A 25,886-nucleotide genomic window follows, 5' to 3' on the forward strand; every position below is an offset into this window, starting at 1 on the left:
GTCTATCCATTACCATTTTCTGATTCAAGTTAAATACTTAACTACTGAGACACAGTAGTTAGTAGTGGAGCAAGGATTCAACCCGGGTTGGGCTAGACTTTAAATCTGATCCTTCTGCCATGATATTCTTCTGTGATAAAGCAAGTCTTAAAACATCTATTTGTATTTATATCTTTTCTTGACCATAAAATAATTTGGGCTGTGTTTAAAGTGATAAATGTGACCCATATTTCTGCTTGATTATAGACAAAAGCCAAGTTTCAGGCTTGGCTCAAGAACAAACAGTCTTACTAACTTTGGTCAGTTTCCTCAACTTCTCTAAGCTTCGTTTGCTCATATCTGTAAAGGCAATGGCTCCAGGCGTCAATGTTTGAGGAAAGGAAAGGATGAGGGTTCTATCAAAATGCTCTTTAATTTTCTCTGATGTCAAAGCTAGAGAATCAGGTAGTAGGAGTTGGGGTTACATCAACCCTCTTGCAACAAAGAAAAGATTCATCCAAAACCAGATTCTTCAAGAACACCTGATGTATGCACACTATCCCTAAGTCAAGCAATATATTTAAGCTGAAAAGCACCACATGGAGTATACTTGCTATGTACTTTCTAAGGATGATCGTTTAAGATCATACCAGAAGAATCCAGATAATAAAGGGTAAATGGGCTCTGATTTTCTAGGCGAAAGTATGCAAGAGAAGTATGAATGAACAGAATTTAACATCTGTTCAATGATCAAATAGAAGTTCTAAAGTATAAGAATTTCATTAATAGACCTAATAGTGATAAGTGTCCACAGCAAAAAATACTTGATTCTATTCATGATGAAGAATATATCATAATACTGTGCACAGGAATTTTCATCTAATATATGCCACTATCTTTCACTGCCCCTCAAACCATGAAATAGTTGGGTTTTGTTTGCTTATATAACTTTTACCATCCTCACAGAAAAATGATGGTACTGATCTTCATTGTCTTTTGATGAAATTGATTAATTTCATTATCTATGGAACAGAAAAAATCTATAATAAACCTCAGAAAGGGAGAGCCTTGAAGTGCAGCATTTAAGTGCTACGTGTAGAAAACTGGATATCACATGGCCTTTAGCAGTTCAAATCTTGATCTATCCAGTTGAAAAATACCCTGCCCAAAATCCTGAAAGGGTAGAGAGAAATGGCGGAAAAAGGACTGTAATATTATCATGCAACATTGAGAAGTTATCTCTCTCTCTCTCTCTGGTGAGAGCACACACCTCCTAGCAATTAAAAAAAAAAACACAGCAAGTGTTTGCAGAGTCTCTAGCCCTATTTATTAAATTTAGCTTACATTTATTGAACATGTGCCACATATCAAGGACTGTTAAGTGTATATAGAAGGAAAGAAAGCCAACACTTTTCAATAAGTGTTGAGAGCTGCCTCCTATATTGGTAACAAGATGTTAAAATTGAGGTTTCTACAGGTACCAGATACAGTAAATGAGAGATCCCACTATCCACAGCTCTTGAACTCCTCTTCTAGAGGTTTCACACCAAGAATAAAAAGGATGAAGAAAATGGTGCATTCTGTGAAGATGATTTCTTTGTAAGCAGCTAAGTTGAATAAGCAACTCCCTCTAGTCCCAAAGAAAGTGAGAGATAACTGTTTGCCCAGTCACATGTGTCCAGCTTGGGGGCTTTAATGCAAACACTTCCTTTCAGAAGGCTCCAACAGTATTGGTTATTCCATGCTTGACATGTGATCACCTTGTTTATGATAACTATGGTAAAACTCCTTCTAACTCTCTTTTCTCTACTCCCTAAACTACACACACACACACACACCCACACACATACACTCCCACACACACACTAGCTAGTATACTGAGGGAAAAGAGAACACATTGAATTGGAGCTTCTATATTTATTACTGGCAAGTTTGAGGAAAATGCATTTAACCAGGAACTAGAAGGACAAGCCCAATAAATAAATTTTAAAAGGTATACAGGTAGAGGAACTGCATGATTGAAGTTTTACTATAAATTGAGTCTATGCCAGTTATATATATCAATAAGACACATGCATACTCACATGTATATATGTGTGTGGGAGGGACTTAAAAATTTTTAGTAAATGGAGTTAAAGTATGAGGGCTCTTTTGGTGCAAAAAAACCCTTGGAAATCATTACTTTTTTATAATATGCATTTTTCACAAATTTTTTAAAGGTTTCTCATGAATACATGCACATACACACATACACACATCCCTCCTTTGTACACATAAATCTGTCTGTTCACAAGGTGGCATCAAGTGATGCCTATTTTTAATGTAGTATTCTAAGAAGTATGAAGAGCTGTACAGATTATGATGGCAGCAAAGAGGGACACTTAACTCCATCAGTGTTTCCTAACTTATCTCACATATAATTGAACAAAAGAGCTTGCATCATCTGCAAAATAACCTCCTCTCTATGGGAGGTGGCATCTATCTCTGCAGAGTCTCAGTCATCAGCTTTCAGTTCAGAAACAATCCCCTCCCAGAGTCCCTCAACCTGCTGCGCCAGCCCTAGCATAGGATAATATTGAAATGTGCATTGCTTGACATTAAATCTCCCACACTCTTGTTAATATCTGTTCTCACCTCCCTCTTCCCAGCAATTTCTCAATGTGCCAGGAATGTCTCCCTTATTACTGCCAATCTTCCTACAACAATCTAGGAGGAATTGAGGAAGTTGGATAATCAGTTGTCTTAAATCAGCAATTTTAATGTATCAGGTTTGATCCAGGAGTCTCTTGCCGGAGGAATTTTAAGACATTTCTGTACAGTTAAGGGCATGGGAAGTTCTTTCTATGCTGCCTGAGGACCAAGTATTACGCTTAGATTGGGGCATGTTGTAGAAGTCTTAGATTGCTGGACATGCAATGATCTAAGTAACCAGGGAATTTGGCAAGGAGGGGGTAAAGGCCATAAAAATAGAGAAATGTATATTCTTATCTCTCTCAATTTTCTGATGTATAAAAGTTCAGTATACAAGGAAAAAAATTAAATATATACCAAATACTTAAAAAAAAAGCCAAAAATGTCACTTGTATTGCCTGTATCTTCTACTCATGTACATGGGTATACTCTTCACATACAAAAGGACCACAGAAAGTTTGTGAAAAAATGGAGACAAAGTATTAATTTAGAGGCCAGCAGATGGCATGGTGGTTAAAGTACTGGATTCCCACATAGTCAACCATGGAACCAGAGATTAGAAAATCATATAGGGCTCATGCGTTTGCATGTCCCAAATCCAGAGAGAATAGAGGAGAAGGGACTGTGGTGTGGCTATTCCCATTGGGGGATGGGAGTGGCAGTGGGAGTGTGATTTCTCACTTTGCTTCTCTCTGATTCTTTCAGTCTCTCTCCAGCAGGTATGTTTGCCCTATGTAAAATAAAGGGGGGAAAAAAAAACCTACAAAAAAAAAAAAAAAAACTAAAAGAAAACTATGAATTTATTCTGGTGCCCAAATAAATACATAAAATTCAGGCATAGTTTTTCATAATATGTACTTTTCTTGAACTTTTTGAAGAACCTCTAGTATTCAAGCCCTATTAAAAATAAATGGTTAGATTAATGTGCAGCAAAGATTCTAAGTATTCTATTAGGGTCAGCAAGAAAGAACTTTGCAACTCAGTAGTAGTGTCTACATGGGTGCTAGAGGACAGTTTAAGTACTTGGTTACTGATGATGACTTTGGGCAAGATAACTTCTCTTTTACAATACCAATAACTATATAACTTATCACAAAGGTTGTTCTGAAGTTTAAATGACATAATAATAAAGAATGGTCTTAAAAGAATGCTTGACGCATTCTAATACTCAACTATTGCTTATAATTTTTATCACTATGCCTTGATTTATGATGAATATGGTAAAATATAATACACATTTAAAATTCACCTAAATTTATTTGTCTTTTGAAATGATGTATTTTTTTTTTGAATAAAATGATTTAAAATAGGCTGAAGATTTTCTGATACTTTGGAAAATGGAAATAGTACAGAATACAAAGTCTGAATAAATGCATAGGTATTTATATTTTACACTGTATTTATCATGATATTATTGTATCAAAAATTCACATTTATATATAATGGTATTAGTGCTGCATAATAAGCTTAGATTTCCAAGACAGACAAATCTGCATACTCTCACTCACGGATGCCAGAAACAAAGAAGGGATGTTGCAATTATATTTCACATGAGAGGGGGTGAGAGTCTTGCAAAGGTAAGCCACTCCACTCACCTATTATCACCCATTGAAGAAAAAAGAGATTAAAATATCTTGTCAATAAATTTACAACCCAGTTTCTCTCACTCTCCTCAAACCACCCACTACTTCAAGGTAAGATTGATCATTGTGTCAGAGGTTATATTCCATAAATTAGCTTGCACATGCTCAAAGCTAAGTTTATGAATATTGTCAAGTGTTTCTAGTAAATGATTCAAACAATAGTAACTTGGGACATTTACAAATCTAGATATTATTTTACTGAAAATGAACATATAAAATGTAAATTGTGACTAAAAATCACAGCATTCGTTCTTAGTACTTGAAAATTAGTTTTTGAAAAGAACATTGAAAATTCTATACTATTCAACTCTACATTTGCTTGTGTTTCTGATATTAAAGCAATAAAACTCTATTCATTTTGCCTCTAATCAAAGTGTATTTGAATACAGCAGGCAGAAAAGAGAGGATATGCTGAAAATGGTTACAAGGCATCTTACTCATAACTTGCATTTTATAATTCCCAGTTTATATTAAATCTTATGTAATCAGTTTATTATAATTGTTAAAGTGCTCACTATAATTTCTAAATTATTAATTTTTAGGGTATCAAAATTAATGAAAACATTAAATTAATATATTCTTTACTTTAACATAATGATATTATTTTTAGATTTTAATTACAACATTTATAACAGATTGGAGGGCTTTAATAAAAAATGACTCCAAAATGCTTTTTGCCAGAACCCACATTTGAAAGATTACTTTCATTCTTCCTTATTTTAACAAAAACTCACTCTTCACAATAGCATCAACATTTTACAGTGCTGAGAAACATTTAATCTCTTTAATGAATATAAGCATGTTTTTTCAGAGAGATTTTTGCTATAGGGCTTGTGCACTTGCTGGTAACAAAGAGACAGAGAGAGAAAGTGAGAAATCACCACCCGCCTGGGGCATGGCCACACACTGCAATCCCTTCTCCTCCACTCTCCTCCCAAGATTTTGAGCATGCATGCGTACGCTCCCAGCATGATTTTCAAGTCACCGTGTCTGAGACTTGAACTGTGGTAGGCCACGTGGAAGTCTAGCACCTTAACCACTGTACCACCTGCTAACCCTGAACATATACATTTTTGATTAAATTAAGTGTAATAAATGTAATAGCCAAGATGTTAAATCAACCTAAGTATCTATCAACATATAAATGGATGAAGACAATATGGTATAAATACACAAAGTAACAATACTGGAATACTATTCCATCATTATCAAGAATGAAATCCTCTAATTTGTGGCAAGTTGGCTGAACCTAGAGGACATTATTTTAAGTAAAATTAGGTAGATACAGAAAAACAAATACCACATGATCTCATTCATATGGAGAATCACAAACATGATTTCACAGAAATGGAGAGAATAATGGTTTCCAGTTTCCAGGGAAGGTAGGTGAGGTAGTGGCAAGGATAGGCTGGTCAGTGGGTACAAAGTTAGTTAGATAGGTGCATCTCGACCACCGAAGACCCTCTGCCCAGACTTCATCCTCCTGCTCCCCAGTCTAGCCAGGAGCTGGGTTAGAGCACCCCACTTATTCTGTCTCTTTCCATCTCTCTCTCTTTATCTTTCATTTTTAAAAAAATTTTTAAATGTAGCTCTCAGCTGCTCTTTTGTCTTTCTAATTTTTACCTTTTTCCCTGCTCCCATAGGATAAGCCAATCAGCAGCCATCTATGTTTGAGTTCTAAGTGGCCTCATTTGCATGGCAAGCTAGCACGCTGCTTAGTTTTCATTTTTTTGACATAATTTTTTTCTTCCCTCTTTCTTATTATTTTTGTCCTTTTTTTCTCTTCTTCATTTTTTTTATATTCCTTTTCCTTTTCTTTTTACCTTTCTCACTTTTCTGCTCAGCCCCCACACACTGATTTTTCGACAGGACTAGGTGATCAGTAGTCAAATATATTAATACTTTAAGGGTCATATTAATCCTCAGTTTTCATTTAATCAGGTGTGCAAAAAGAGAAAAAAAGAGTACTGTTTACAGACTGCAGTTCACCTCCTTCTGCATTCCTCTGATTGTTGATTTAACTAAAAAATACAAAAAAATGTATAATCCATCAGATAGCCAGAAACCACCGCAGAGGCACAAAATATATGAGAAATGAAGAAAATATTTCTCTTCTCATAGAAGAGAATAACTCCTTGTTCCCCACAAAGAATACAAGGGAACTCATGGAAAAGTCAGATAAAGAATTTAAATTATTCATAGTGACAAAGCTAACAGGGATGCAAGAGAATAGACACAATGAACTCCAGAAGATGCAAGAGAAAAGAGACATCGAGTTCCAAGAGGTGAGGAAGTTCTTGCACGATCTGAAACAGGAGACACACATCATAAAAATGAATTTAAAAAAATTGTTAGAGATGAAGGTCGTAATACAGGAAATCAAAACTTCTGTTGAAAGTATCAAAAGCAGATTAGATCATGGGGAAGATTGAATGTCAGATATGGAAGACAGAACCTCTGACCTAGAAACATTTCCCAAAAAGACTGAGAAAATAACCCTTCAAAATGAGAATGGCATACGGGTAATACTAGATACCATTAAACATCCAAACATCTGGATCACGGTATCTCTGAAGGTGAAGAAACTAATAAGGGTATTGATAATCTATTCCATGAAATCCTGGAAGAAAACTTTTCAAGCCTAGAGAGGCACTAGAATACCCAGACCCAAGAAATACAAAGGACCTCACATAGAATCAGCACAAAAAGATCTTCCCCAAGGCACATCATTGCCAGATTGACCAAAACCACAGACAGAGACTAGATACTACAATTGGCAAGAGAGAAACATCAGGTTACTTTCTTTCTTTTTTTTTTTTTTGGAGAGGTTTATGCTATGGGGTGTGTGGGCTCGCCAGAAAGACAGAGAGACAGAAAGCGAGAAATCACCTCCAGGGGGGATGGCCATGCCGCAATCCCTTCTCCTCCATTCTCCTCTTGGGATCTTGGGCATGTATGCACACGCGCCTGGCATGAGTTTTAAGCCCCCGGGTCTGGGATGCAAACCACGGTCAACTACATGGGAGTCTAGCAACATAGCCATTATGCTAACCGCTGGTCCCACCATCAGGTTACTGTCAAAGGATATCCCATAAAGTTAACATTGGACCTTTCATTGGAAACAACACAAGCAAGGAAATAATGGGAAAATATATTTAAAGTGTGAAGTGAAAAACAATTTCAGCCAAGAATACTATACCCAACTAGATTATCTTTCATATAGGGAAAAAAGACAAAAACATTCTCAGATAAACAAAACCTGAAATAATTTACCAATACCAGACCAGCTCTCCAAGAAGTGCTAAAGTGCTATACCAGGAAAACTAAAGCTGGACACACAGAAATAGGAGTACAAGGAACAACCAAGAGAATGACCAGCCTACTGGTAAGGACAAGTCCGGAGTTGAATGTTAACTTCCAGAGTTTAAATGGAAAAATCAGACCACAGTCATACTGCAACCACAATAGAAGAGATGTTATGTGTCTGAACTAGTAAAATAGAATTTTTATTTATTTATTTATTTTTACTTTAGACTGAAGCATTACTGATTTTTTTGGAAACTTTGATTTCCATATGTAAGGATTTTTGTCCTCTCTTGAAATGCTGATGGGTTTATTTACCTACTATTTGAACTGAATCCTAACCTTTTGCCTGGATTTAAGTTTTAAACAAATTTCTCTTAACATTTCTTTTAAATTTTGATCTATTAAAACTAAAAATTTTCTTTAGAAATAAAAAATGCATTAAAAAAATACCTATTAACTCCTATTGAATGACTGCAGTAAGCTATATAACCCCAAAGAGGTGCTACTTTATAGTATGTTTACTTTACTCACTGAGGTTTATACCTAAAGTCAGACATGCATTCATAAATATGTATATAGCAGCTGTGCTTGCTATTGAAAGTCTTTAAATTAATTAAGATCTTTGGCAAATCAATAAAATATGAAGAAAATAGGTGAGAAAAACAACTATACATACCAGAGACAGTGTGGGAGAAGAGGGGGAGTTGGCAGAGGGTGAGAGGTAGGGAATCAAGGGGGGAAAAATTAAAGCAAAATATATAAAAAACAAGAAAGAAAAATTATTTGCTGATGATAACGTGTATGGTAATATCCTTGATTGTGCCAATATTCAATATATACTGGATGGAAAATCTCACTTTGTATACTGTATGGATGTACACTGAATGACTGTAACTAACTAACTAAATTAATTCATACAATTTTTTTAAACTTAGTTAGATAGGAAAAATAAATCCTAGTGTCCTATTACAAAGTCAAGTGACTACAGCTAATAATAATGCTACTATATATGTTTCAAAATAGCTGGAGTAGATGATCATGAATGTTATCACAGCAAAAAATAAGAAATGTTTGCGGTGGATAGGCAAGCTAAGTACCCTGAATTGAGTACAATACAACATACTGAAACATTACACTGTGTCCAATAAATATGTATGATTATGTGTCAACTAAAAATAAAACTAAAAAAGTGCTTTGTGAGTAAATTTTAGTTTCAAATGGTATCAAGTGGAAAAAACTCAAATTATTGTGCTCTTTTATTTATTTTTTGTTTGTTTTTATTTCTTCAGAGATACAAGAGAGATAATAAGAGAGCAAGAGAGAGAGAGACAGTTATTCCCCCCAAAAGTCTCACTGTGCTGTGATCTCTCCTGCAGTCTTCCAGTCATCCAGGATTACAGGCATGTTCAGGTTCACCTAGTCTAAACTCAGGCCTCCCATGTAGTTCTAGTATCCCGCATGGTGCCCTAGCGCCTACCCACCATAGCTGGGCCTACTGTGCTCTTTGAATGCTGGGTACTTTGTGTGTTCACTCTTATATTTAAGCTTCATAACAATCTGGTGAGCAGGAACTATAATCACCTTTCTCATTTATGGAAAAGGCAGTGGCCAAAGGACTAAATAATTTGCGTGAGAGTATGAAATGGAATTTATATGCAAATCTTTCTTCCTTTAAACTCTTTTTACTATACCTCATTCCCTACATCTTAAGGCACTTCTGTGACTCTACCTAATTTTTCAGAAGGGGCTAAAAGTCTTCCAGTCCTGTGGGTTCCCAACGTAGGTTATATTTTTTTACTTTTATGGTGTGTTATGCTGAGAGGAAAGAGCAAGAGAATATGTCTCAAAGTTATTATTTATTATAACTGTTCTTCAGGACAAATATGTCAATGTGACTGAAGAGGTTAAAGAGTATATTATTATATGAGACAGACTAACTAGTTTGCTTAGACCACTTTGTCATAGTAATAATGTAGGAGAATCCATTTAAAAAAATTCTTCCATTAAGGCAGAATTATTCAGATCTCTGATGATTGCCATTTGCCAGTTGACTAAACACAATCTATATTCTATGTGGTAACAGCATTTAAACTTCCTGCTGTGAAATAATAAGACTCAGTTTATTTTTGAACTTTCGAAGTACTTGTTTCAATTGACTTCTTTCTATTATAAAGATCAAATTTTGGAATAATTTTTTTTTATCTTTTTCATGTTAATAAAAGATGAAGAAAATATTATAAACAGCTTTTCTGTTGATAACATATCAGAATATTTAAAAAGTACAGTTGATGTTTCAAGTTATATCTTAAAATAGGATAAATATTTTGTGAGGAGAAGTAAATATATCTAACACTTTACTGTAACTCTCTTTTTCTCTTGCTCTCTCTCTCTCTAGCTTTCATTCTATCTGAAAAATTTTTCACCTTAAAAAGTATTACAGTTTCAACAGATGTTATATTTCATGAATCATATTTGCTTTTGATCAGAAATTAAGTTTTTAAAGAACAATAAGCAAATATTAAGGCTAAAGTGTAATAGTTCTTATCAGATCTCTATGATTAATCCTTACAGATGGAAGCAAAGAAACTCCGATTCCTATTCTTAAGGGTCTAAATTTTGTTTCTAATTCTAAACATTTTTCTGAAATTAAAAAAAATATATATATATATTTATTCTTCCATGAATAAGACAAAAAAAGAGAGAAAGAGAGGAAGATACACTCCCAACAGGATTTCTCACAACGATCCACCCCCAGCCTCAGCCAGCCCTGGATCATGGGCACGCATGTGCCTGGCATGCTCAGGGAGGCCACAGGACTTGCAGCGGCAGCCTTCCCATGTGTGGGTGCCACTCACTCTGCTTCACAGAGCAGCACATTTTATCACTCCATGGCAGTTCAACCTTTTCAGTAAAGCTTTAAAACCAAAACTTCTTCAACTAAAATATTCTAGGATCTGGGACCAGCAGATGGTGTAATGGTTACATTGCTGGACTCCCACATAGTCAACCAATGGTTCCAGACCTGGCGACTTGAAACACGCCAGGCGTGTGTGTGTGCGTGCCCAGAATTCCAACAGGAGAATGGAAAGGGAAGGGATTGTGGTTTGGCCATATTCCCTGGGGGATGATTTCTGGCTTTCAGTCTCTCTGTCTCTCTGGCGAGTGCATGTACTCTATAGCAAAAATCTCTCTCTATATATATGTGTGTGTGTGTGTGTGTGAGAGAGAGAGAGAGAGAGAGAATGTATGTGTTTGTGTATTTTAGGATCGTAACTGTTGAACTAATACAGTCTTTTCCCCAAAGATAGAAGAAACTTAATAAAGATGTTACTGAAATTGGGAAGCTTTCATATATTAAATACTACTTTAAGTAGTACTTAAGGGAAATCTTCTGGGAACCAAGTTAGCTTAGTGTAGTTCAATAAAACATATAGTTGTTGGTATTCTATAATTTTTTAAATGCTTAAAATGCTGTCCCTAAACCAGCAGCCTCAGTGTCACTAGATTGCTCCTTAAATATACAAATTCCAGGGCCATACTGAGGACCTGCTGTGTCAGGAACTGCAGGTGAGGCCCAGCAATCTGCCTTGTTAGCAGGCTCCCCTGTAATTCTGATGATGCTAAAGATGGAGATTTCCAGTTCAAAGCAGAGAACAGAAAAGCAAGTTCCGCTCTGATAAACATTTACTCAAGCAGCTGAAACTGAAATTGAATCCGGTCTTGGAAGATAAGTAAGGGAAAGGTCTCCGAGAAGTCATTGAAAGTCAAGTAACCAATCAATTGGTTGAAAAGGGGGCTAAGAAGTCATTCTCATTTATTCCCTCTAGAGAAATAAGGTATAAGAAGGTTAAAGAAAAGTTCAGTAAAATCATCAGCAACTACCAGTGTAATGATTCTAGCAATGAAGTAGTCCCAATAAGAATACGTAATGCTCCATTTTTCTGCTTTGTGTAGAGAACCACAGGTTTTCTGTGCTAAATATTATTTGAAAGAAACATGTGTTTTTTTTTTTTTTTTTTTTTTTCTTTTTAATTTCCAGAGGGCATGTGCACTCTCCAGAGAGTGAGAGATGGAGAGGGTGGGGAGAGAATACCACGCACTGGGACAGTTCCTCCATTTCTTCTTCCTATTAAGATTTGAACATTCATGCACTCTGTGTTTCTAAGCCACCAGGCCAAAATTCAAACTGCAGACATGTGGGATCTGGCTCCTTTAACTACGAACTATGGGGCTGGCTCACTTTTCAGTTTTTATATTAAACATAAGCTTTAAAAATGCCAGGAACTCAACACCCTGATTTACAAATTTCTACATTAAACATAAATGGACAGATTCAGCTAGTGATTGGTGTCTACCTATGTATCTGGAAAAACAAAATCATTACATCAAACATTTGAGACAAATATAAAATACTAAAAATCATAAATATGTAAACAACATGTAAGGGTAAGAAGATGAAGTTAATGTCCTAGCTACAGGAAGACAGATGATTTTATTTACTTTAGTGGCCTCACTATTATCTCTGTACTACCCCTCACATCCCACTCTCAACTCCAATATTTCTGATTAATTTCTAGATATCAATATCAAAAATTCAAAACAAAACATAGCAGTACTTGTCCCCTAAACGTTTTCTCATAGACTCTATCTCAGCTAATGGTGTTAAATTTCCCAAGGTATAAAGCCTTAAACATTCTTCCCTTTCCTCCTCCAGCCCTACTCCTGCTCTCTCATGTTCTCTGTAAGAAACAGTCTGTATTTGCCAAATCCAGTCAGTTTAACTTTGTAGTTACCTAGGATTCATTTCTATTTCATCTGTTCAATCGTGACCAGTTTACTCATATTCCCATGAGATTTTTTTTTTCCTTTCTTTCTCCATAACTAGACCTTAAACTTCTAGAGAATAGGAATGATATGTCCTCCTAGAGGCCTGGCATACAAACATTGTTCCCAGGTGAACGTGCTTAAAGAGTGAACTCATTCATCTGAAATATCCCAGCCCCATGATTTGTGGATGCCTTTAAACACTGTATGTTTTCCGAGAGAAAGAAATTAATATGTGACAAATTTGAAAGAGAAAAATAAATTTCTAGTCCACCCTGAACACGGTTTAGGACCTTGGTAATACTCTAATAATCACATTGTATGATTTTTATATTAGGTCCTCTTTCTTGACTCATTTTAAGGTAAGTTGTATTTGTGTTGTCCACTTGGATATGATTGTTTTCAAGTTTTAGCATCATTAACTTCAACAAAATTAAAGACAATGTATAACACAGTCTTTGAAAACACTTGGAATCTGCAAATAAGGCAAATTATAACAACACACAACATGGTTTGCAATGATCACATGAATTAACCTAAGGAGTTACAATTTATGAGAGAAAAAGTTGTGTCTAGAATATATATGCTACCTAAAACACATTGATTTATGAAAACTGTCATTTCAAAAGGTGTTAGCCTTGCTTAGGAAATATGTTACCTAAAAAGAATCACAGATAAACAGCTAAGCTTGAACGGGGTGTGACTGCCCAAGCCCTGAGGACACCTTTTGTGTGCCGTGTACATTTCATGTTGTTGAAACCTCACTTTCATTGTACAAGACACCAGGAACTCCAAGGTAGATTGAAGCTACACTTTCAAAATGATAAAGTCTAAAGAAAAAAAATACAATTTTTGTTTATTCTTGGTGCCTTCCTGAAGAGAAATTGTGGAATACACAAATAGAAAAGGAATTCTTGGCTAGTAGACTGATACACGAGAAATCTTCCAGAAACACTTGGCCTGGGCTGTTTCAGATTCCTGGCAGATCACAAACCTTTTCTGTCTTTTATTAATAATCAGGGTCCAGATCAAGTGCTTCTAAGGAGCCAGGATCTACTTGCAAGACTCGAGTTTAGCTCAGAAGTTGAACATCTTCCAACAAACACTCTCATAATAGCAGGTATCTTCTCTAGACACCAAGTTGCTCTGGTCAGCACAGATGTCATTGACTAAAGAGAGGTTAAATGTATGACTGATATTCTCTAGAAAATAGAACTAAGGAGGTTCTTTAACAATAAACCTAAAACACACATTTAATGTCAAGTTTGTCCTGTAAATTTTCTGCAATCTAAAATGATCTATGTCACAATCACATCTGTCTTAAGCTTGCACATATAGATGTAAAACAATAGGGCATACAATATAATGCTGTAGCCATTAGAAGTACAAATACTTTAGGGGTATGATTGTGGAAAGAATTTCAAAATCACAAGGTAACTAAGGTAGTAGGATCTAAAATTAAAAAGATAAAAACAGGTTCTTTTAATTTCAGCCATAGAGGGCAGACATTTGGTATATATTGAGTGGGGATGTACAGTGTTTGTAGACTGAAGACGTAGAAATAGACAGGATACCTGTAGCTACCAGAGACTACATGGTAGTGGGTGGTGGGTAGGAGGAGTTCAAGGAAAAACTGTTTAACAGACCCAGGAATGTATGTTGATGAGAAAAATGGGTTGTGGAACAGCATGCTATAACAGAATGACCAAAAGGGACATTGCCAAGTGTGTGTGTTTGTATGTGTGTGTCTGTGTGTATCTCAAAAAAGAAACTAGTAGAGTCAAGATTGAAAAACAAATGAAGGTACACATCATAATGTCATGTTCTTTGTTAAAACAATGAGTGTGGAAATATCCTTGATTGATTATCGCCCATTGCACACAGGCTTTGAAAGCCATACTATACCCTACAAAGATGTATAAGTATATGCAAATAATAAGTTATAAAAATATTAACAAGATTATGATAATAAATAAAAAGGAACTAGAAATAAATTAATTAAAAAATAAATTAAAAAATATTGAATAACAGATTCCTACTCATCCTCTTTTGAGGGTTTCGTGCCTCCTTAATGGTGAAAACCGGGATATAACATAAAATACGACTTGAGAGATAACCGTTATCTGTCTCTTCCAATCAAGGTTTATTCAAGTTTGAAAGGATCCACGAAACAAACAGTCTTTCCTATCAGTAAATTTACCCATATGATAAGCAGGTAAACTACAAACAGGACTCAAACAGCAAAAACCAGCAAAGCAACAAGCAGAGATGTATTGTCATTGTGGAGTGTTGGTTTATCAAAATTTGGTTTAGGTAAGGGGAAGAGTAAAATGGAGGTGAGATATAAGAACGAACCATTGAACACAGGCTTCTAAGAAGACAGCGAACACTCAGCCATGAAATTCCCTTCCTAATAATAGCACAGACTCTGATAATAGTCCTCCAGGAAGGCAAAGATAATAGTACACAGCAGCAATAGCAGAGCTTGCTTAAAAAGAATGCCACACCTCTAGTGGCCAATCATTTGCAGTTAGAAATTTGGTTATTGTCAGAGAGGGCAGAAAGTGCTATAGCTATCATAATATCTATTACTAGATTTCACTTTAAAAGGTAGATTCCGAGTCACTGCAGTACTTGCAGCATCTTCCTCAATTAGTCTTGATGCAGAGAAGTGAAGAGTTCAGTGAACAAATAGACCATTCAGATATGGGGCAATAAAAAAAGGGAGGTATCTGGACAGACACTATTAGTTTCATATTCCTTCTTGTTCACTTCCTTAGTAGCAAATGACAGGGGAATTCAAAACACATACACACACACACACACACACACACACACACACTTTTTAAATATAATTATACACCATTTTAGTGAACTTTTAAAATTGATGGCAGTAAGATATAGCTATAGTTTTACCTTTAGTAGATTTGATATAGTTAAGCTCACAATTATTTTCTAGTAATCTTTTTGTTTCTTTAAGTCTCATTGTAAAAATGTCCACTAGAATTCATTAAAGGACAACATCAAAATTTTGCAGTAAGATGCAAAAGCTTAGAAGAAGCAAACACTTTAAATAGGAAAATAAAACAATTTAGCCTGATACTACAGAATGTGAGAACATAGAAGACACGAAGAAAAATGCCCACGTGTAAACAGTAAACCACAAACAACATGGTATGTTGAGAATCACACAGAAATGCTTCTAGTTTATAAGGCATTTACAAAGGTTGCTTTGTTCTGTCTCAGTTCTCACAATTATTTATGATTTGCCAGGGCAAGAAATGAAATTGGAGGTGACTTAAGATATGAAGGGTATACTTAACAGTAGTTTTCTGTTGTAACAGTTCTGATTTTGCTGCTCTGCTTCTTAAAATTTCAGGGAATCTGAACATCTAAAGAAACCTTCTGAAGGCAAAATAAAAAGTTGCATTTTTTAATGTACCTGTTTTTCTCCACTTGGCTTTTTGTGGTTCAATAACAGCTCAACAGCTCCCACGACTTCTTTTCTGATAGCATGTAATAGAGCATCTCCGACGTACACATTAAAACTTAAGAGCAATTCAATGAGCTCCAAGTTCTCATTTTCAATTGCGATGAGGAGAGCAGTTCTTCCAAGAGGATCGATGCAATTAATATTGATTTTAAAATAAATTTCGGCTTCCTCTAGGGATTTCTTGACACTTGCATAATCTCCTTTTTCCACAGCGTTCAGGTAGGCTTTTTCTGATGGTGAAAGTTCCGATTCTGCCCGCACTATCCTTAGAGGGATGCGATCTCTGTAGGGGGCATTAACATTTCTTTTGTAATAGAACTGAGCCATGTTTCATGCCATGCTATTTCCTTGTCTCTGAAAGCACAAAACAGAAAGTGTAAGAATTAGTGTTAGTAGTATGTGTCATCTGACGCTTCCAACTCACAATGACGTCAATGACAATACCATATTATTAACTAAGATGAGTGAAGTTTTTTTTTTTCTTAAACAATAGAAATAGATTTCATAATGAATTATCTGGAAACACAAGGTCTAAAGTCCTAATTGGAAAGAAATGAAAAGAAGTCCAATTGGATGTCTCAAAATTGGACTGGGGATGCCCAATCCTGGTGGCACAAGTGGCATATTGCCTCTGAGAAAGACTGGGCCCACACGGGAGGCTGGGTTTCATACTCCAGATCAATCTAAACAGTTCAAGCATGGTGGCATATGCTTGCAATCCTAGTTCTTCAGGAGGCTGGGGCAGAGGGTGACTGCGAGACTCTTAACCCTCTCAGGGCAACTGTGGCCTGGTGGTGAAGGGAGCCAGATCCCATGTGGCCAACCATATTATTCAAGTCTTTACTCCAGAGCCTTACAAACCAATCTGGGCACATGTGTATGTGAACCTCTAACCCCAACAGGATAGAAAAATGAAGACGAGATGGTGGTGTAAACTTATCCAATTGATTGGTGCTTTCCCCTTCTCCTCCCTCTCTCTTTCTCTGGTGAGCGCACATACTTTCTGGACAAAAAAAAAAAAAAAAAAAAAAAAAAAAAGAAAACCCTCTTTTTTTCTCTTTTTCTGTCTTTCATTCACTCATTCTACCTCCTTCCCTCTCCATCTCTGTTTCTTTCTTTCTTCCTCTCTTTCTTTCTTTTTTTTAAGAGAGATTTTTTGCTATAGGCTATGTGTGCTCACTGGAAAGACAGAGAGAGACAGAAACAGAAAGTGAAAAATCACCTCCCAATGGGGGATGGCTATGGTGCAGTCCCTTCTCCTCCATTTCCCTAGGCATTTTGGACACACATACATATACACCTAGTGTGAATTTCATACTGTTGGATCCTGGATTTGAACTGCGGTTGGTTATGTGGGAGTTCAGCAATGTAACCATTATGTCATCTGCTAGTCTCCATCTCTGTTTTCCTATTTTTCATTAAAAAAATCTAGGAATATTCAAATATAGCATTCAGTAACAATTTTGCCGATTATGAAGATGCTATTGAGATAATGAAATAATTTATTTTGGTAAAATATATTTAATTTATCATCTTTTTAATGTAAATATTTTCATTAATGTGAATTAATAATATTAATATCAATATACTATCAAACTAAGCTTGATGAGCACAATTTTACTTTTGCCCCTTATGAGTGAATTCATTAAGGAGAAAAGAATATACTGATAGTATTAACCATTCAGATGAGTCTACATAATTTAATTTCCAAAGAGAGAATTTGGAAAAGGTTAAATAGAGACAGTTTATTATAAAAATGCTATTTCCTTAATTTGAGCACCTTTGTATCATGATTAAAAAACCATGAGGGGGACCAGCAGTTAGTGTAATGGCTATGTCGCTGGACTCCCATGTAGTCGACTGCAGTTCGAGTCCTGGACCCAGTGGCTTAAACTCAGGCTGTGTGTGCCCAAGATTCTGAGAGGAGAATGGAGGAGCAGGGATTGCGGGGTGGCCATCCCCCCTGGGGGGTGATTTCTTGCTGTCTGTCTCTCTGTCTCTCTCTGTCTTTCTGGTGAGCACAAGTGCCCTATAGCAAAAACCTCTCCAAAAAAAAGAAAAAAACAAAACAAAACCATAAGGTGGGAATGTAGTCATTATAAAATGTATTAATATTTGAAAGTAGCAGTAAAGATATAGTTGAAGGTGATAAAATTCTTCTAAATATTGAATAAATAAAAGATAATTTTAACATAAGATGATAACAAAGTTCCTGGAACTTATACCATGTCAACTTGTTGATATAAATTTATATAAAAAAGTATTACATGTTGTGTGTGTGTGGTGCTTCTTAGAATATTGCTGTGTTATGATTCTCCTACTTCAGGCTCTTGAGTATCTGAGACCACAGACATGTGCGTCTATACCCAGCTTGTATTGCATTTGGAATATAATTTCTTAACTATTGTTAGTTTCTCATTTCATACTTAAAAAAAAAAAACCTAACTATTTTATTCTTCTATGTTGGTAAAATTGAACGCACATTTTTATGTATATGTTTTCTATGTAAAATTTAAATGGATGGGTCATTCTAAGGACCTCAATTTAAATTATTAGTACAGTCATATTCATCTAATTGATCTCTCTGACCTAATAACTTTACAGATAAATTAACCTGATTTGAATAATATTTTATACATTCACCATCTTAATAGAAGTGATGTGCACAGACACAAGAGAGAAGAGGGCTGGCCTTATAGTGCACTGGTTAAATTTATGCAAAAGATTCCAGATCCTCTGTCCAAGGTGGGAATCCTGGTCCTGGTGACAACATGTTGAACCCATGTGCACATATGTGCAGGCAGCTGATGGGATGTAGAAATTGAAGAAAAAGGATTGTAATATGACCATGCTCTCTTAGGGACCAGGCTCTAGTGCTTCTTTTCTCTCTCTCTCTCTCTGGAACATTCATATACCATGTGGCTTAAGAAGAGAGAGAGAGACATTAATGACAGGATCTCATCATGCTGTGATCCCTTTTCCCTAGCTCTCCAGTTCCTCAGCATGTTGAGTGCCTGGCATGTTCTCAAGTGGTCTTGGGGATCCAGGCCCAGGGATCTGAAACTACGATTAGTAACAGAGTTTCCAGTCTTTCAGGGGACTGGGTTACTGCCATGGCACAGCAGTATGGCCAAATCTTACTATTTAGTATAACATTTTTATTTAGTGAAATTATGCATTGTTTCCATGCTACCTCAATTTATTATTTCACTTATCAAGTAGTTAAATTTCACCCTTTGACAACAAGATTATTCTTCATGATTTATCAATTATCTAGGTGCAAAAATCAATATGCTAAATTATTATTTTATAATGTATTCCTCTCTGGCATGTTAAACTTAACATTTTATCAAAGGATCTTTATAGCTTCAACAAAAAGTAGGTGTTCAAAGTGTATTAATTTCAGATTTACAAGTTCTTGCTTGTAGACTATCATTTCAGTATTTTGGAGTTGTTTAACTCATCATAGAATAACAGAAATAGCATTTAAAGTATAGGTTAACAAGGAGAATTTAGTATTCCTCCAGTAAGACTAAAATTTTAATAAATTAAGATCATTATGATACTACCTATCTCATTTTAATAATTTGAACCTGAACATCCCATTCATGCATCAGTGATGCCATTGAAATACAAGAGGTTGGGCTAGCCTTGATCCCACATGGCCAACTGCATTCATAGATTAAATTATGATAGACAAATGTTTCATTGTGGATTACCCAAAATACAAGTTGAAATGAAATAAGTGTGCACTCACATAGAGGTGCATATACACATACATGTTACAAAAAAAGCGTATAAATTATGATTCAGTGAAGGTTAGGAATCAGTCAAGAAAATGCAAGAAGTACATAATATTTCATTTCACTTAATCTTATTAACAATCTATTAAATGAAAAATAGTGAACAGCATTTTACTTCTCATTTTAAAAGTACAGAATATCAGGGACAATAAGGGATTTGTGGATAGATGGAGGTATTGGAGAATTTGGGGGGGGAGATAGCAGAAAAGAATAAATTTTACTTACTAAAATTCATGTCATTTATGCCAGAAAACTCCAATATACATGAACTATATCCTTAAGTTTTAAAAAGATTGATACTACACTGAAAGACATTTTCTAACCAACACTTTATTTAAGAGTTGAACTGGGTATGTGATACTACATCAGATAACCTGTTTTTCTAGCCATAAAGAGAGGAGATCAGCATTTACCAAAAAATAGGTAAGAGATGACAATCAATGATTTAGTGCTGAGAAAGATCTTCTATTAACTCTAATGACCTCTTTGACTGTCTTGGATTAGAAAAAAAATGTAGAACTTATGTTAGAAGAGTTAGATTTGAAATACATTTAAAATTTAAATACATTAGGTTTATAAAATTAAAATATCGGCAATGGAATATTAAAACATATATGGAAAAACAGAGGGGGGCAGAGACAGAGAGCGAGAGAAAGAGAAACTCTTGTGGTTGAAGCCTTTAAAGGGTAAGCAAGGTTACGTAATTCTTCAGTACCTAGACTTGTCCTTCTTGATTATTGCGATGCAGGGATACCAACGAAGGACATGAAATCAAGTTTAACATTTTAAAATTGCGATATATGAATGCAACAGCAAGTGGAAGGTGCTGATAAGGTTGATGGAGTTTCTGAGGTGACACACTTATCAACAACTACAGAATTGCTGCTGGATGGGAAGTCTGTGACAGAACAAGGGACTCAATATAGCAAATACCTTGTCCTGAAATATTGGCGTATAAACCTGTTCTTGGCCCTGCACTTTCAGGATGAACTTTCTGATGAGAGAAAGATTTTTTTTCTCTCCAGTGAAATTATAGAATGTAAGGGACTCTTTCACGTCGATGCCTCACTTATACTACCAGAAATGAAATGACCGCTATCAAGTTATGCTTCAAAGACTCAGAAAAGAGGTGGAAATTGATAGAAAAAGTTCAAATCTTGAGACGTGGCTTTTTAAATAATTTAAAATGTATTTTCCTTAAGGGCGTTGAGAATTTAAAAAAGCAAATATGGGGAACCAGCAGTTAGCGTAATGGCTCTGTCGCTGGACTCCCATGTAGTTGACCGCGGTTCCCGTCCCGGACCCGGTGGCTTAAAACTCACGCCGGGCGCGTGTGCGTGCGTGCCCAAGATCCCGAGAGGAGAATGGAGGAGAAGGGATTGCGGAGTGACCATCCCCCCTGGGGGGTGATTTCTCGCTTTCTATCTCTATGTCTCTCTCGGTCTGTCTGGCGAGCGCACGCGCCCTACAGTGAAAATCTCTCCAAAAAAAAAAAAAAGCAAATATGTGGGGAAAGTTACAATTTGACATCAATCCCAAGAGAGATTTTGAAAATAGTAACTACATACAAAAACCACAATTAGCTAAGTAACATAGATATATAAACAATCAAATAGTTCTAGATATTTCTATGAATCTGAAGCCATAGTACCTAAAAGATAAGTTTATTTGTGCATTGAAAAGAACAATAAATTTGGGTCCCCAGAAATACAAAGTAGATATGTACAAATCTCTACTCTTTAGTGTACTTGTTAAAGGTAAAACTAATTTTCTCCACACATCTTTTTTATTCTTCTTCCCTAATTCAGTGTCAAAAGATATGTGCTTAGGGTGTGATCTCATGACACAGTGGGAAATAAAGGCTCCTATTTGTTGTTAAGATACTATAAATACTTAAGTTTCATTAGTACTTTTTGTGGAATCTGTATGAAATAACATTTTCTAAAATAACTTAAACTCAGTTCAATTCAGTTTTTTTTTTTTCCTTGTCATGCCATTGTTCTTGCATATTATCTCAGTAATCTTTGATTTGACACATACTCCACACAAAAGCATACTACTCTGGTTTTTGCAACCACTCTGAATTCTAAACCCTTTCCAAATTTTCTTAGACAGGAAACTATATATGTCCATTTCAGTAGTTGCAAGCCTGAAATGCAACATATTGACTGTGCTATTTTACTACTGTCAGAATTTCCCTTTACAAAGTTTTAAGGACTGGGATCAGCAGTGGGCGTAATGGCTATGTCGCTGGACTCCCATATAGTAGACTGTGGTTCGAGTCCTGGACCTGGTGGCTTAAATTCACATTGGGCATGCGTGTGTGCATGCCCAAGATCCTGAGAGGAGAATGGAGGAGAAGGAATTGTGGTGTGGCCATCCCCTTGGGGGCGGGGGAGTGATTTCTTGCTTTCTGTCTCTCTGTCTCTCTGTCTTTCTAGCAAGCACACGTACCCTATAGCAAAAACCTCTCCAGGGGAAAAAAATTAGAGACAAACACATTTTCTTTCTCCATTTGTCTGTTCAAGGATAACTGTAATCCCAATTTCCTCCCTTAAAATTATAGGATGTCCTATTTTACTTAGTAAGGTGTTTTTGTTGTTGGTTTCCATTTTTACCTTTTTTTTTTATACATTCAATCGCATTATTTAGCTTACAAAGTGAACATTTCGATATGTGAACATTTCTCCCAGGTCCAGTTGATCACAATATCTTCAACAGATAATAACACTACCTCCCCGTCCTGACAATGCTCTGTCTCCGTATCCCTCCTCCAAATGTCCTTCCCCAGGCTCCACTCCTCCACACACACCACATCTGGCATTCACACCCATATCTTGTGTTTGTACATCCTTTAGCCTGACAGTTTCAGTCATAGAATGCAGACACTTGGTATATATTAAGTGGAGACATATAATGTCTCTCCTTCATAGTCTGGCTTGCTTCACTCAACATTAAATCTTCCATATTCTTCAACTTATGACCTCATCTTCTTGTAATTTACAAAACTGTGAGTAAATTACCTTGGAAAGTTATTTCATATCAGATTCCGGAAAAGGTACAAGCAAAACTTAAGTATGAGTTTATATATATGATATGTGTGTGTGTGTGTGTGTGTCTGTATATATGCAGTTATACATGCATATACACACACCTATATTATATACATGTACACATACAATAGAATACTATTCAGCCATTAGAAAGGTTGAAATTATGTCATTTGAAATTAAATGGGCTAGTCCAGAAACACAATGTTAGGTGAGATAAGCCAGGCACAAATAGAAAAATACTGTATGTTCCTCTTATGTGGAAATTGAAAAAAATTACCTCATAGAGGCAAAGGGATGAAGAATAACCACTGTAGGCTTTGAAATTTGTTGGTGAAGGGGGTATTTTGGATAGAGGGATAATGATTAATAGAAACAAAATTATAGATAGATAAATGTTTTCTAGTGTTATAAAATACAATAGGTAGAATTTAGTTAACAACTTACTGTATATCTCAAAGTAACTAAAAGACAGGAATTTAAATGTTCCCAACATGTGTAATGACAAATGGTTGAGATAAAAGATATGCTAGTTACCTTGATTTGATCATTAAACATCGTATCTTTGCACTGAGCAATCACATAGTACCTCAACAAATATGTGCAATTATTTTTTATTAATAAAGCAAACCTGCAACCCCCTATGATTTAACAGGCACCAAACTTGAAACTGACCACTTCATATCCCCCATTTTTTTCAATAAATATACTGGACAGAATGTCTACACAAGGACAAAATTGTTATTTAGCTGTATTTTATCTCATGGGATTTAGAAAACATGTTTTAGAAAATACATGTAGTAGTCAACGTTTGACTCTCCATCCTGAGAGTTGGAATGTATACATTGATGTTTTTTTATCTTTTTAGAAAAGTATTTTAATTTTATTGTTGCATGAGAAATACAGAGAAAGGGAGAAATGTGCACATCCTCAACAGTCTTCCCACTGTAATCCACCCTACATTCAGCCAGGGCAGATTATGGACGCGCACATGCTGGGCTTTCAAGGAGGTCACAGGACACAGTATAGCACCTTCCCTTGTGGGCCCATGTGTAACTCTGCTCATTGTCATCTGGATCCTCTATTTCTTTTCCTCCAATTCCAAATAAAAAGATGTTCTCTTTTCACTCCAGCTTCTAATCTTGTGTGAGCTTCTGTACATTCCAGTTCTCTAACATTCATATGTGTCATCTTCTTTATACCTGAAACCTCTCTCTGCAAACTGACTCCTTTCTCTCAAATTACAAACAGTTTTAACTTTCACATAGTAATTACTAAATTTTAATTATCTTTGACAATTCCCTCCTTTACCTCTGATATTCTTTGTTTTGTAAACTTTAAGTTCACTTCTCATTTACTTACTTCCTCTTTCTAGTATGCTGTTTATCCTTGTTGAGAATGAAATTTTTTCTTAGTCAGGTCCTGAGAGTTGTCAGATACACTGGCACTTTTCAGTTGTTATAATCTTTGAGTACTCAGCAGCTTAGTGACCAAGCTATCTGAAATGAACTTGTCCTGTATCATTCCACGGTGCTCTTCTTGAAACCTTCACCTCCTTCCTCAGTATCATTTTTCCCTCGATAGTTTACATGAACTCCTTTACTTCTCTCCAAAGCTGAATTGTTGATATTTCAAGGCTGGATTTGAAGCTCTTCCCTCAATCTAATACCCCTTATTCTTATCTATTACTTGGTATTTGAAATGTTCTATTTGGGGTTAGATGTTGATGCAGTGGTAAATCAGAACATTCTTGAGGCTGACCCACATGGGAAGATTTTAGTTTCATGTCCGGACACCTCCCTGAGCATGCCAGGCAAATGTGTGCCCCTGATATGGGGTTGGCTAAAGTTGGGGGGTGAATCATAAGATGAGACCCTATGGGGGGTGCTTGTCTCTTCATTGCTCTTTCTGTCTCTGTTGCTCATAAGTTTAAAAAACCTTAAGTTGTTCTATGAAATGCACATATTTTATTTATTTATTTTTTATTTTTGTGGAGAGGTTTTTGCTATAGGGTGCGTGCACTCGTCAGAAAGACAGAGAGAGACAGAGAGACAGAAAGCAAGAAATCATTCCCCAGGGGGATGGCCACACCTCAAGCCCTTCTCCTCCATCCTTCTCTCGGGATCTTGGGCACACATGCACATGCACTCAGCGTGAGTTTAAGCCACTGGGTCCAGGACTAGAACCGCAGTCAACTACGTGGGAGTCCAGCGACATAGCCATCACGCTAACTACTGGTCCCAAAATGCACATGTTTAAAAAAATATATTTATTTATTTAATTGTATTTATTATTATTTAATTTGCTACAGATACAGGCACTCACCAGAGAACTACAGAGAGAGAGAGAGAGCGAGAGAGAGAGAGAAGGAAAGTGAGAAAGCAAGTCTTGAACTGTAGTTGGCCATGTAGGAGTCCAGCGCCTTAACCACACCACCACCTGCCAGCTGCGGAAATGTAAATATGTTTCAAAATATGCTATAATATTTTGTCAAACCACACTTCTCTATTAAATTCTGGAGCTGTGCTATCCAATATTGTAGCCATTAGTTACATATGGATATTTAAATGTAAATTAACTAAAATGAAATAATATTAAGAATCTTTTTTTAAGTTTATTTCTTTAATGATTGAAACAGAGACAGACAGAAAGAAGAAAGAAAAAGAATGAAATGAAGGAAGAAAAGAAGGAAGGGAGGAAGGAAGGAAGAAAAAAAAGAAAAAGAAATAAAAAAAGAAAAGAGAAAGAAGAAAGAAAAAAGAAAAATAAAGAGAGAGAGAATAACAGTCACCCTCAGAATGGTCTCATGCCATGATCCATCCTCCAGCCAGTTAGGTTACGAAGGCAGGTGCCCAGCATATGCACGTTGACTGGGGAATCAATCCTTTGTCTTCCACATGGATTCAGCATCATTTGAGCTGGGCATTACCACTGTGCCACTGAACCATATCACAAATTATCTCTTATGATTTATTGGCCACATTTCAGCTGTTCAATAGCATTTCCTTTATGAAACATTAGATTATTTTATCATCTCATCATCTCTGACATGCTATGAAAATAATCTCACCGATATTCCTGTATTTATTGTTATTTA

At 35.9% G+C, this 25,886-nt stretch overlaps 1 protein-coding gene across 1 annotated transcript in view; it reads right to left on the bottom strand.

The window, feature by feature from the left end:
- The window catches only part of TRPC4 (transient receptor potential cation channel subfamily C member 4), a 227,990-nt gene that overhangs the window by 151,580 nt on the left and 50,524 nt on the right, over positions 1-25,886 (bottom strand). The window contains exon 2 of the mRNA XM_027774091.1: positions 15,886-16,290. Coding sequence (XP_027629892.1) covers positions 15,886-16,263 — 378 coding nt within the window. The 5' untranslated portion in view covers positions 16,264-16,290. The remainder of the gene's footprint in view (positions 1-15,885; positions 16,291-25,886) is intronic.

This window comes from Tupaia chinensis, unplaced genomic scaffold (assembly GCF_000334495.1).
Source record: "Tupaia chinensis unplaced genomic scaffold, TupChi_1.0 Scaffold000402_1, whole genome shotgun sequence".
Classification (NCBI taxonomy): domain Eukaryota; kingdom Metazoa; phylum Chordata; class Mammalia; order Scandentia; family Tupaiidae; genus Tupaia; species Tupaia belangeri.